Source organism: Engystomops pustulosus, chromosome 8 (assembly GCF_040894005.1).
Source record: "Engystomops pustulosus chromosome 8, aEngPut4.maternal, whole genome shotgun sequence".
In the NCBI taxonomy this organism is placed as follows: domain Eukaryota; kingdom Metazoa; phylum Chordata; class Amphibia; order Anura; family Leptodactylidae; genus Engystomops; species Engystomops pustulosus.
The window spans coordinates 11932693-11947249 of record NC_092418.1 but is presented as its reverse complement, the minus strand read 5'-3'; the positions used below and the strand labels follow the sequence as shown (position 1 = coordinate 11947249).

The 14557-nt window shown below is 42.7% G+C and overlaps 2 protein-coding genes across 2 annotated transcripts; both read right to left on the bottom strand.

Annotated features, from left to right (window-relative positions):
• Nucleotides 1–698: 698 nt before the first annotated feature.
• LOC140076111 (E3 ubiquitin/ISG15 ligase TRIM25-like) lies at nt 699–2193 on the bottom strand. The gene is given in 2 exon segments (XM_072122615.1): nt 699–2087; nt 2089–2193. Coding segments are annotated over 2 exon segments (1494 nt in total).
• Nucleotides 2194–11825: 9632 nt separating this feature from the next.
• On the bottom strand, nt 11826–13148 carry LOC140076109 (nuclear factor 7, ovary-like). The gene has a single exon (XM_072122614.1). It carries the CDS (start codon nt 13146–13148, stop codon nt 11826–11828), a length of 1323 nt encoding a protein of 440 aa, XP_071978715.1.
• Between the last annotated feature and the right edge of the window lie 1409 nt (nt 13149–14557).

Sequence of the window (14557 nt, the reverse complement as noted above, 5' to 3'; positions counted from 1 at the left end):
CTGGAGGTCATGGTGGAGGGAGATGAGATATAACCTGGGGGTCATGGTGGAGGGAGATGAGGAATAACCTGGGGTCATGGTGGAGGGAGATGAGGAATAACCTGGGGTCATGGTGGAGGGAGATGATATATAACCTTCGGATCATGGTGGAGGGAGATGATATATAACCATCGGATCATGGTGGAGGGAGATAAGGAATAACCTGGAGGTCATGGTGGAGGGAGATGAGATATAACCTGGGAGTCATGGTGGAGGGAGATGACAAATAACCTGGGGGTCATGGTGGAGGAAGATGACAAATAACCTGGGGGTCATGGTGGAGGAAGATGACAAATAACCTGTGGTCATGGTGGAGGGAGATGAGAAATAACTTGGGTGTCATAGTGGAGTGAGATGAGAAATAACCTGGATGTCTTGATGAAGGGGGATGAGGAATAACCTGGGGGTCATGGTAGAGGGGCATGAGGAATAAACTGGGGTTATGGTGGTAGGAGATGAGGCTATAACCTGAGGGTCAGCAATGACCTGCACTACAAACCCCTCCCCCTTGTTCTGAGGGACATATGTCAAAGTTTTTTGATTGGACAGCATGACAACGGACCAAACTGCTATAATATATTCAATAGACAGGACAATAAAGGACAATAAAAGGATATAAGTAGACAGAGATTCACTTTAAAACTAACATTTTATTGTAATTATTTTAAGATTCTGAGGACACAATTCTCATACAGATAGAAAGCGGCATAGAGCAGCTCGGTGAAGGAGGTGGTGAAGGTGTGTAAGTGTCTGATGGGATCACACAGCTGATAGAAGGACAGACGCCCGGCCTCATAGTCCAGATAGATCCCAACAACCTTCACAGGAGACTCTGATTTCAGGGGTCTATGGATGTTGTTATGACTCGCACATAGTTTTTTAGACAAATTAACAGCCCAGGATTTCTCATTGTAACCAATAAAAGATTCTACACCCTTAACTTTCCTCTCCAGACTTTCCCCGGCCACTCCAATGATCCATTGCTTGGTCTGACTCACATCCACCTCCCAGTAATGTCTCCCAGAGGAGAAGCTGCAGGAGCTTAAAACCTGAGCGAACTTGAACCTCTTGGGTCCATCAGGTTTGTTCTGTGACGTTGTGTTATAGGAAGCAGATCTAAGACTCTGTGATATAATGATGTTATCATGAGCCGAGTCTATATCCAGTAATACCTCAGATTTCTCCATCACTGGGAACTGTTTTTTTCTTATTAGATTTTTCACATCATCAGCAAAGCGCAGAAGTCCCTTATGTAATATCTTTGACACTACGACATCATCCAAACTCTGAGCTTCTCTTACATCTCCAATAACATCCCAGCTCTGATCATTGATGTCACCTCTGAATAAATCTTCTTGTAAGAAGGTCAATGGATCTGTGATCTCACATGACTCCTCAAATTGATGAATTGTCTTGCTCAGCTCATCCTTGTGTAGCTCCACCTGTCTGATCATGTCAGAGACTGAGAGTGACACCTGATCCTTCTGCCTGGAGATCTCACCCAGGACTCTGCTTTCTAGATCATCCAGTGTCTCCCTGAGTTCAGTAAACAGATTAGTGACTTTCTCAGTGAGTCCAGATAATTTCTTTTCTTCTTCTACCCCATGATCTGTGAGATTCTTGATTCTTCTTCCTGCTTCAATTTGATCAGAGTTCATTTTCTCAAAAGCAGATCTCAGCTTCTCCTTCTTCTTCTCAGAGGCCACATCCAATATCTCCTCCTCATGTCCCTTGTGGTCTCCAGCCACCCAGCAGGACACACAGATACAGGTGGAATCCATAGGACAATAGTATTTCAGTGCCTCATTGTGTGTGGAGCATTTTCTTTCCACCAAGTTAACATCAGGATCAACGAAAATATGTTCTGAGGACTTACTGTGTCTCTGTAAGTGTTTCTCACAGAAAGAAGCCTCGCACTGCAGACATGTTCTTACAGCCGATTCAGGAGAATCGCAGTAGGTGCAGCAGACTCTGGTCTCCTCCATCTTAGGCTGAGTAGATAAATTCTCCATTATATTCCCAAGATTCCTTTTCTTTAGGTGATTACGGACGTCACGGATGCTTCTTTCTGCAGTCAGGACAGGAATATCCTCCAGCCGCCTCCTGTACATCCAGCGCACTCACAATACACGAGCAGCAGAAGTTGTGTCTCATCTGAAGGATTCAGGACTGAAACATCATCTTATATACAGTAAGAGGGCGGAGAGTCCTGCAGAAGCATCAACCCCTGCGGTCCTGGGTGTGACTGTCAGACCTATTCATAATGAAAGGGATTTACATTCTCATTGTCTTTATGTGTATTTCCCCCATTCACCTGCACTGAGAGCCAGGGGGAGCAGCAGCAGCACCTGAATGACTGGAGACGTTACTATTGTGAGGGTAATGTCAGGGCGGGGCTCTCACACCTCTCCAGGATGTGCTGGGATGGAAACTAGGCCTCAGTTTTAATTTTTGCCTGAATAAATAATTATTATTTAACCTTTCTGTGGGAAGATTGACAAAAAAACTGCAGTTCATCCCAGTTTTTGTGTTTTAAAAATTGTGTTATTAAAAAACCTTTTACCTTCTTCTACAGGTCATTACGTTTATGGAGATACCAAATATTTGCAGATTTTTATTGTTTATGACATTTGGATAGAGATGAGCGAGCACTAAAATGCTCGAGTGCTCGTTATTCGAGACAAACTTTTCCTGATGCTCGAGTGCTCGTCTCGAATAACGAGCCCCATTGAAGTCAATGGGAGACTCAAGCATTTTTCAAAGGGACCAAATTGTTCGTGAATAAAATGTGTTATTTAATTTGAAAAGAATGTCTTCTGATAAGTTAGCAGATGTATGCAAACATCTGCAATCTATTCTTCACTGTACACGCGTATATTATCCCCCGACAAGTTAGCAGATGTGAAGAACAGTGAAGAATAGAATAAAAACAGTGAACACAGGATCATTTAAGTGAAAAACGCAGTGAAAAACACAGTGAAGAATAGATTGCAGATGTTCTGCTTACTTGTCGGTAGATACGCTGTCCCGGGATCCGTGCTGCTGCTCCCCGGTGTCTCCGTGCTGCTGCTCCCCGGTGTCTCCATGCTGCCCCAGTGTCTCCGTGCTGCCCGATGTCTCCATGCTGCTCCAATGTCTCTGTGCTGCCCCAATGTCTCCGTGCTGCCCCGATGTCTCCGTGCTGCCCGATGTCTCCGTGCTGCCCGATGTCTCCGTGCTGCCCCGATGTCTCCATGCTGCCCCAATGTCTCTGTGCTGCCCCGGTGTCTCCGTTCTGCCCGATGTCTCCGTGCTGCCCCGGTGTCTCCGTGCTGCCCCGGTGTCTCCGTTCTGCCCGATGTCTCCGTGCTGCTCCGATGTCTCCGTGCTGCCCTGATGTCTCCGTGCTGCCCCAGTGTCTCCGTTCTGCCCGGTGTCTCCGTTCTGCCCCGATGTCTCCGTGCGGCCCCAATGACTCCGTGCTGCCCCGATGTCTCCGTGCTGCCCCGATGTCTCCGTTTTGCCCGATGTCTTCGTGCTGCCCCGATGTCCCCGTGCTGCCTTGATGTCTCCGTGCTGCCCCGATGTCCCCGTGCTGCCCCGATGTCTCCGTGCTGCCCCGATGTCTCTGTGCTGCCCCGGTGTCTCCGTTCTGCCTGATGTCTCCGTGCTGCCCTGGTGTCTCCGTGCTGCCCCGGTGTCTCCGTTCTGCCCGATGTCTCTGTGCTGCCCGGTGTCTCCGTTCTGCCCGATGTCTCCATGCTGCCCTAATGTCTCCGTGCTGCCCTAATGTCTCCGTGCTGCCCCAATGTCTCCATGCTGCCCCGGTGTCTCTGTTCTGCCCGATGTCTCTGTGCTGCCCCGATGTCTCCGTGCTGCCCCGGTGTCTCCGTTCTGGCCGATGTCTCCGTGCTGCCCCGATGTCTCTGTGCTGCTCCGATGTCTCCGTGCTGCTGTTTTCCCGATGTCTCCGTGCTGCTGTTTCCCCGATGTCTCCGTGCTGCTGCTCCCCCGATGTCTCCGTGCTGCTGTTCCCCCGATGTCTCCGTGCTGCTGCGCCCCGGTGTCTCCGTGCTGCTGTTCCCCGGTGTCTCTGTCCTGCTCCCCGGTGTCTCCGTCCTGCTCACAGTGTTCTTCAATGTGTTCTTCACACATATATATTGTTCTTCACATACTATTTTGTTCGCACCGCTCCGCGCGTATCTTCCGACAAGTAAGCAGATGCTGTTCCCCGGTGTCTCCGTGCTGCCCCGATGTCTCTGTGCTGTCCGGTGTCTCCGTGCTGCCCGATGTCTCCGTGCTGCCCGATGTCTCCGTGCTGCCCCGATGTCTCCGTGCTGCCCCGAAGTCTCCGTTCTGCCCCATGTCTCTGTGCTGCCCCGGTGTCTCCGTTCTGCCCGATGTCTCCGTGCTGCCCCGATGTCTCCGTGCTGCTGTTCCCCCGATGTCTCCGTGCTGCTGCTCCCCGGTGTCTCCGTGCTGCTGCTCCCCGGAGTCTCCGTCCTGCTCACCGTGTTCTTCAATGTGTTCTTCACACATATATATTGTTCTTCACATACTATTTTGTTCGCACCGTTCCGCGCGTATCTTCCGACAAGTAAGCAGATGCTGCTCCCCGGTGTCTCCGTGCTGCCCCGATGTCTCCGTGCTGCCCCGGTGTCTCCGTCCTGCCCGATGTCTCCGTGCTGCCCGATGTCTCCGTGCTGCCCCGATGTCTCCGTGCTGCACCGATGTCTCCGTGCTGCCCCGGTGTCTCCGTTCTGCCCGATGTCTCTGTGCTGCCCCGGTGTGTCCGTTCTGCCCGATGTCTCCGTGCTGCCCCGATGTCTCCGTGCTGCTGTTCCCCCGATGTCTCCGTGCTGCTGCTCCCCGGAGTCTCCGTCCTGCTCACCATGTTCTTCAATGTGTTCTACACACATATATATTGTTCTTCACATGCTATTTTGTTTGCACCATTCCACACGTATCTTCCGACAAGTAAGCAGATGTGCTGAACATCTGTAATCTATCTATCTACAGTGTTCTTCACTGTGTTTTTCACTTAAATGATCCTGTGTTCACTGTTTTTATTCTATTCTTCATTGTTCTTCACTGTGTTTTTTTAATTAAATGCTCGATCTCGAGCAGGGGAAATACTTGTCCGAGCAACGAGCCGTTTCGAGTACCTTAATACTCGAACGAGCATCAAGCTCAGACGAGTATACTCGCTCATCTCTACATTTGGACAATAAAGAAATTTTCTCAGGAAACCATTGGATTATGATTTTTTTATTTGGTGTCTGTGCACATATTGGGCCGATCTGTAGATGAGATGCAGTTTATATTCATACGACTTGCTGTTATATTAGAATTATGGATTATATTTTATGAAAGATTTTGTTTAGTTGGAGGCTTTTTTTAGAGTGTTTATTGTTCATGTTACGGGTCTTTATGTTCTGCTATAGAAATCTAAATATGGGATCAATGGCGTCTCCCTGCAGTATATTATGGACGATCCCCTCCCCATAGAGATGCACAGCACATGGCCGTGCACACTGGGAAAGATCGGACATGTCCTTTTTCTTCCAGTGTACGGAGCGGTACGGGGCTGAGATAGAATATGAAACCTTCATTAATAACTCAGCATAGATATTGTAAGAATCATTGAAAGTAGAGATTCACTTTTAGACTTTACAGCTGACATTAGCATAAAATTATGTTATGATTTTAATGTCTTAGAGCATCTAAGAGAAGGTGCGGAAATGTCTGATGAGGTCACAGAGATCTGGTTTAGGGAACAGTCATCATTTTATTATCAGCAGTTCTTTGAGGAAGAATATGGAGCCTGCAGCTGCCAACATGGCGACCAGTAATGAAGTGTCCACAGCTCTTAGTATTGAAGTGCACCACAAACCCCTCCCCCCTACTCTGAGTGACAGCTGTAACAGGCTACTAGGAGGAGGCGCAGCTATTTCTGTAATACATGTGTGTAATACATATCTCCTCATGTATGTGCTTTCAGTAATATTTCTCACAGAAGACAAGGCTGATATATCATATATGTGAGAGATATTACTACATGTAATCACCAATCACATACAGTATATATGGCTGATGTATATGGGAGTATTAGTACATCACATACGGTATATATGGCTGATGTATATGGGAGTATTAGTACATCACATACGGTATATATGGCTGATGTATATGGGAGTATTAGTACATCACATACTGTAGATATGGCTGATGTATATGGGAGTATTATTACCTCACACACTGTAGATATGGCTGATGTATATGGGAGTATTAGTACATCACATACGGTATATATGGCTGATGTATATGGGAGCACACATTTTAGGTATGACAGGAGGAATAAATCATGAAGTCCTATAGTCTCAATGTTCACTAATAAATCTTCTTCCAATTACCTCACACATTTCAGACACGGCTGATATACGATATATGAGCTTGTTACCGTATACACTATAGATATGACTAAGTATGATTAAGTATTATTCCCTCACATATTATAGTTATGACTGATGTATATTGGAGTATTATTACCTCACATGCTGTAGATATGACTGATGTATATAGGAGTATTATTACCTCACACTGTAGATATGACTGATGTATATTGGAGTATTATTACCTCACACACTGTAGATATGACTGATGTATATTGGAGTATTATTACCCCACATACTGTATATATGGCTGATGTATATTGGAGTATTATTACCCCACATACTGTAGATATGACTGATGTATATTGGAGTATTATTACCTCACATACTGTAGATATGACTGATGTATATTGGAGTATTATTACCTCACACACTGTAGATATGACTGATGTATATTGGAGTATTATTACCCCACATACTGTAGATATGACGGATGTATATTGGAGTATTATTACCTCACATACTGTAAATATGGCTGATGTATATTGGAGTATTATTACCTCACATGCTGTAGATATGACTGATGTATATTGGAGTATTATTACCCCACATACTGTAGATATGACTGATGTATATTGGAGTATTATTACCTCACACACTGTAGATATGACTGATGTATATTGCAGTAGTTTTACCTTACATATAGTAGATATGGCTAATGTATGTTGGAGTATTATTACCTCACACACTGTATATATGGCTGATGTATATGGGAGTTTTAGTACATCACATACGGTATATATGGCTGATGTATATGGCAGCACACATTGTAGGTATGACAGGAGGAATAACTCATGAATTCCTGTAGTCTCCATGTCCACTAATGAATCTTCTTCCGATTACCTCACACATTTCAGACATGGCTGATATACGATATATGAGCATGTTACCGTATACACTGTAGATATGACTGGTGTGTATGGGATCATTATTACCTCACAAGAGGCAGATATGGTTGATGAATAGTTAAGTATTATTCCCTCATATATTATAGATTTGACTAATGTATATGAAAGTTTTATTACTGCACATACTGCAGATATGGCTGATGAATATAGAAGTATTATTGCCTCACACCAGGGGCGTCACTAGGTGGAAAGATTCGGGGCACAGGCCCCGGATCTTTTGTCCTGTGCCCCGGATGTCTGTGAGCAGAGACATGAGAGCCGGGGCAGAGAGAAGCACTCATCACAGAGGCCCCGCCCCCAGCTCTGCCGGAGACTCCTGCTTCAGGTTTATAGTAGGGGCAGTGAGGGGAAACAGGTCCCGTCATCCCCACAGCACAGGAACCTTCTCCTCCAGCCTCTTACAGCCCCTTCCACAGGCTGTCACATCTCCTCTCTGATGCTGCCCTTCCCCCAGCAGCTCCTCACACAAGCCCTGACTACGTGTGCAGGCTCCAGTGTCGGAGGGTGAGGGAGAGGCTGCAGCCATTACCTCAGCCCTGTCTGCTGCACCACACAGCAGAGAAGTTACCACATAAAATTCCCCTTCATAAAACATAGTAAGTGGCTTATAAGAGGATTCTCATAATGTAGTCCATGTATATAGTGTATGTATGTGTGTGTTCATCTATATACACAGTTTAGTATTCAGATGTTTCTGTATATTTATGAGTGAACTTGTATATAGGGTGTATAAGGCCTTGTGCACATACTGTGTAATGTTACTGTGAGCTTCATTCTTTTATCAATCACCATGTAGAGTCACAGCACCATTACTTTCAGTGGGCTCCAGTACATATGCCTGCTGTGTGCAGCTTGTGTCATGCCAGGAACATGCAGGTGTATATTGCAGCAAACACCCATCAATTACCCAGCAATCACCCTTTTACATGCCACCGGTTAAGCTGTGACATGCACCGCAATCTTGGCTGGGATTACCGCTCCCTGTAACATCATCAGGTATCAATGATCGATCTCCATGACTCAGGTCTTTATTAGATCTGAGAATTTGTCATTCATGCAGATCTGTTACAATGTACCAGTGAACATTGTAACAAATCATGTTCAAAAATGCCATATACTGCTATACTGTAGTATGGCAGTATATGATAATATCGGCAAGACCAACTAGGGTTAAAGTAGTCTAAAAAATAGTAAAAAACAAATAAGTTCTAATTTGCCCCTTTCCCAAGAACGGATATAAGATACAGTAAAAGTCACAAACATGTCAGGTATTGCAACATCCCAAAACACCATTTATTTGCCATTTTGCGAATAAAAAGTGATGAAAAGGTTGTACAGTGCCACAAATGGTATCAATGTATATGTCATCACCTCCTGCAAAAAAATGACACCTGATGCAGTTCTGTATGCCACAGAATGGAAATGGAATGGAATATGTCAAGTTGAAGAAATCTTTTTTTGTACAAAAGGTTTCCTAAAGTTTATTAAAACCTAACAAAACATATATAATTGGAATCCCCATAATTTCACCGACCCAAAGCAAAAAGGGGAGGCATCGTTAGGTAAAATCAGTATAACAGAGCCCACAAGAAAATGGTCCAAAAGCATTTTTTTGTCCAAGTTCACTGCATTTGGAATGTTTCTCCCGCTTCCCAGTACACGGCATGGAAAATTCAGAGATCCGGAGATGAGTAATGTGACGGTGCACAGTGCTGTCAGCTCCTTGCTCCACTACAAACCCTACAATGCTACACAATGGGGCTGAGAGCTCTGCAGGGGGAGGTAACATCGTGTCTCCTGGAGGAGGTGCCTTAAAGTGGCATTCTGTCTGGCTGGGGATATGGGTCCCAGAGGTGGAACCCAACCTATCATGTATTAATGACATATCCTGTGCATATGTTATAAATGCTAGAGAATACCCTTTTAAGTTTTGGGGCCACAATGACTGGATATAAGAAATGGGGAGATCTTTCTATAGCTGCATATGATAAAATGTGTTATTTTATACAGCAAAAGCATGTGGGGGTATTCTGTATGAGTGGATGCTGCAGAGAATTTGAAACGTGCGACTTAGGGCCCGTGCCCCGGATCTTTTATGACGCTAGCAACGCCCCTGCCTCACACAATTTACATATGGCTAATGTTTTTTTGGAGTATTATTACCTCACACACTGTAAATATGGCTGATGAATAGTTAAGTATTATTCCCTCACATATTCTAGATATGGCTGATGTATATATGAATATTATTACCTCACATACTGTAGTTATGGCTGATGTATATATGAATATTTTTACTTCACATATTGTAGATATGATGGATGTATATTGGAGTATTATTACCTCACATACTGTAGTTATGGCTAATGTATATTGGAGTATTTATACCTCACATACTGTAGATATGGCTGATGTATATTGGAGTATTATTACCTCATATACTGTAGATATGGCTGATGTATATTGGAGTATTATTCCCTCACATACTGTAGTTATGGCTAATGTATATTGGAGTATTTATACCTCACATACTGTAGATATGACTGATGTATATTGGAGTATTATTACCTCACATACTGTAGATATGACTGATGTATATTGGAGTATTATTACCTCACATGCTGTAGATATGGCTGATGTATATTGGAGTATTATTACCTCATATACTGTAGATATGACTGATGTATATTGGAGTATTATTACCTCATATACTGTAGATATGGCTGATGTATATTGGAGTATTATTACCTCATATACTGTAGATATGGCTGATGTATATTGGAGTATTATTCCCTCACATACTGTAGTTATGTCTAATGTATATTGGAGTATTTATACCTCACATACTGTAGATATGGCTGATGTATATTGGAGTATTATTACCTCACATACTGTAGATATTACTGATGTATATATGAATATTATTACCTCACACACTGTAGATATGACTGATGTATATTGCAGTATTATTACCTCACAAACAGAAGATATGACTGATATACAGTAGATTGGAGTATTATTAAGTTATGGCTGATGTATGATCTTCAGTACGGTTATTGTGACCTTATAATGTCCTCTGCCAGAATGAGAAGCTAAATTACACCACCCCACATGATCCCCACATATCAGGAGGAGATGACATGTGACTGATCATATAAATGCCTGATGTTACTTCTGCTCATGCTAAAAACAAATTTCAATCCGATTGATTTCTTTGAAATATTTTATTGAAAGTAAGACAAACCAGAACATAGCAATCAAATAATTCCAAATAGATCTAATTTGTTAAAATCAGGTTAAACACCTCCTCCCCCTCACCCCCACAACTACAAGCCACTGTAAAATGTATTATTTCTTCATAATAAGAGACAGTGATCCCTGGTGAAGTGCCCTCGGCTCTTGGAAGGGACTTGCCACACAAATCTCTCCCCCTGCTCTGAGTGACAGCTGAGCATTCCTAGTTGAGTGTTTCCTTAATTGCCACAGCTATCACTCAGAGCAGAAGGGAGCAGTGGTGGAGAAGCCGCCTGCAAAGAACCGAGGGCTCTACACTGTCCATTACTATATTATCAACAAAATCCACATAAATCTACAATAACAAAGGAAGCAACTTATCCCTATCTTTCTATGTATACAGCTCATATCTAGATATATGTGTTTCCACGCTAACTGACAGTAAACAAACATTTTGTGTTAGTTCTTCCTGATCTACAAGGTGTTAATTAACATTGAGGGACGGACAGAAGGAATATGAAGTAGGAATAAGATGACATTGTTTGTTGTCTGTTACCATAGAGACACATAAATCTAAATAGGAGCTGTATACACAAAACAATAGGAAATCATATTTATTCCTTATTTAGGGGGAGGAGCTCTCTTTTTTATTGCAATACATCAGTCATTGCACAGGACATAAACAGGAAGTTAATAAAATACAAGAAGAATCAGGTGAAGGAGACTGTACAGAGGATTGTAGTACAAAATCTCAGGATTGTAATGTATGAGCCTCCTGGGAGGAGATGGAGCTCAGGTCATAAATTAATAATCTCCTTAGATGTCAAGGACCCTACCATGTAACACTCTGAACATGATTGGTACAGAAGGATGGATCTAGTACATATATTGTGTATTAAGAAAGTCCTTCCGCCATTTTGGTTTTCTTAATTACAACAAATTTCTATGAAACGTGTTACTAATTATATCTGGAGAAGAAAAGGAGCCTCCTAAACACTCAATATAAGTCATTAGGCTATAACCTCCTAGTCTCCCGATCACAATGGCTGCAAGGGGTCAGTATGTTATCCCTATATCTACATGTAAGAACAAAAATCTGGAGCTTCACAACAATAAACTATAATCAGTAATGAATCAGCAGAGTTATAGAAATGAGAAGATCTTAGAAGGCACATATTTAGTTTTACATTTTACAGCCACAATTTTCTCTAAATTATTTTATGATTCTGAGGATACAATTGTCATACATACAGAGGGCGGCATAGAGCGGCTCGGAGAAGGAGGCGGTGAAGGTGTGTAAGTGTCTGATGGGGTCACACAGCTGATAGAAGGACAGACGCCCGGCCTCATAGTCCAGATAGATCCCAACAACCTTCACAGGAGACTCTGATTCCAGACTTGTAAATATATTGTTATGAAGCACACTAAGGCTATTAAAAAAACCCATCAAACCCCAGGATTTCTCATTAAAACCAATAAATGACTCGTTACCCACCACTTTCCTCTCCAGACTTTCCCCGGCCACTCCAATGATCCATTTCTCCGCCTGACTCACATCCACCTCCCAGTAATGTCTCCCAGAGGAGAAGCTGCAGGAGCTGAACACCTGACAGGACTCGAACCTCTTGGGTCCATCAGGTCTGTTCTGCGATTTCTTGCAATAAGAAGCAGATCTAAGACTACGTGATATAATGATGTTATCATGAGCCGAGTCTATATCCAGTAATACCTCAGATTTCTGCATCACTGGGAACTGTCTCCTTCTTTTCATATTATTCAGATCATCAGCAAAGCGCAGCAGTCCTCTGTATAATATCTGTGACACTACGACATCATCCAAACTCTGAGCTTTTCTTTCATCACCAATGACATCCCAGCTCTGATCAATGATGTTACCTTTGATGAAATCCTCTCGTAAGAAGGCCAATGGATCTGTGATATTACATGACTCCTCAAATTGATGAATTTTCTTGCTCAGCTCATCCTTGTGTAGCTCCATCTGTCTGATCATTTGAGAGACTGAGAGTGACACCCGATCCTTTTGTCTGGATATCTCAGCCTGGACTCTCCTTTCTAGATCATCCAGCTTCTTCCTGAGATCAGTAAACAGATTGTTGACTTTCTCAATGAGTCCAGATAATTTATTTTTTTCTTCTACCCCATGATCTGTGAGATTCTGGATTCTTTTTCCTGCTTTCATTTTACCTGCGTTCATTTTGTCAACAGCAGATCTCAGCTTCTCCTTCTTCTTCTCAGAGGCCACATCCAATATCTCAACCTGATGTCCCTTGTGGTCTCCAGTCACCCAGCAGGACACACAGATACAGGTGGAATCCATAGTACAATAGTATTTTATAGCCTCCTTGTGTGTGGGGCATTTTCTTTCCTCCAGGTTAAACGTAGGATCAATTAAAATATGTTCTGAGGACTTACTGTGTCTCTGTAGGTGTTTCTCACAGAAAGAAGCCTCACATCTCAGACATGTTCTGTCAGCCGGTTCAGGAGAATCGCAGTAAGTACAGCAGACTCTTGCCATCTCAAAATCAGGCAGAGTAGATGAAGGCTCCACTGTATTCCCCAGTTTCCTGTTCTTTTCCAAGATCGGTCGTCACAAAAAGTTCTTTCCACAATCAGGATAGGAATATCCTCCAGTACATCCAACGCACTCACAATACACGAGCAGCAGAAGTTGTGTCTCATCTGAAGGATTCAAGACTGAAACATCATCTTATATACAGTAAGAGGGCGGAGAGTCCTGCAGAAGCATCAACCCCTGCGGTTCTGGGTGTGACTGTCAGACCTATTCATAATGAAAGGGATTTACATTCTCATTGTCTTTATGTGTATTTCCCCCATTCACCTGCACTGAGAGCCGGGGGAGCAGCATCAGCACCTGAATGACTGGAGACGTTACTATTGTGAGGGTAATGTCAGGGCGGGGGTCTCACACCTCTCCAGGATGTGCTGGGATGGAAACTAGGCCTCAGTTTCACTTTTGGCTTATTGAATAATTATTAGTTAACCTTTCTTGGGAGGGTGACAAAAAACTATAATTCTGGTCTTGTTTTTGAGTTTTACATTTTGTGCCATTAAATAACATTTAAGCTTCTTCTTTAGGTCACTACAACTTCAGAGATACCAAACATGTACAGTTTTGTATGGTTTTATGACATGTGGAAATAGAATTGATTACTGGATTATAGAGACATATACACCACGTAGCGGATAGGACACAAAAGTTAATGAAATCAGGATAAATCTTTATTATTTCGGTTTCGCTGACGAAGCAAATGTGAATCATGTGTTGGGTCTGGTCCGCCCGGATTTTTACTTACTTGTATTTCCTATTGGTTATGTATTACCTTTTGTTTAAGGTTAATTTTTCGGGTCTATGCATTATAATCTTGCCTTGAGAAAGTTTAATATAGACGGCTGTGTCTGCATGTGCTGAATATGAGTGATTATTTATATGCTATGAATTGAAAAATTTGGGTCAGCAAAAAGAGAGTGAAAGAAATATCACCATGAAAAGTCAAATTAATCCCAAATTCATTTTTAATTTATTAAATAGTAAGAAACTAAAAACTGAAAGTGTGGTCTCTCTCGAATAGAAAACTCACAAGTAATCAGACTCAAGTTTGCTCAATCATTAGTGTGAAAAAAGTTAGAAAGTGTAAAGTAAAGCCAAAAATATATTCCTAATAAAAAATAATAAATTTATAAGGTCCTTTACACACCATGTTTCTATAGGAAAATAACGGAAAATAGCACCCAAAGTCAAAAAACTTTTTTTCTATTTTGCAACATATAAAAAAAATGTAATAAAAAGTGATAAAAAGGTAGCGTTAAATGTTATCTAAAGTCACAAAAATAACACTGCAAACATCTCCGTACAACGACGTATGAAAAAGTTATCAGTGCCAGAAAATGGCAAAATGAAAAAAA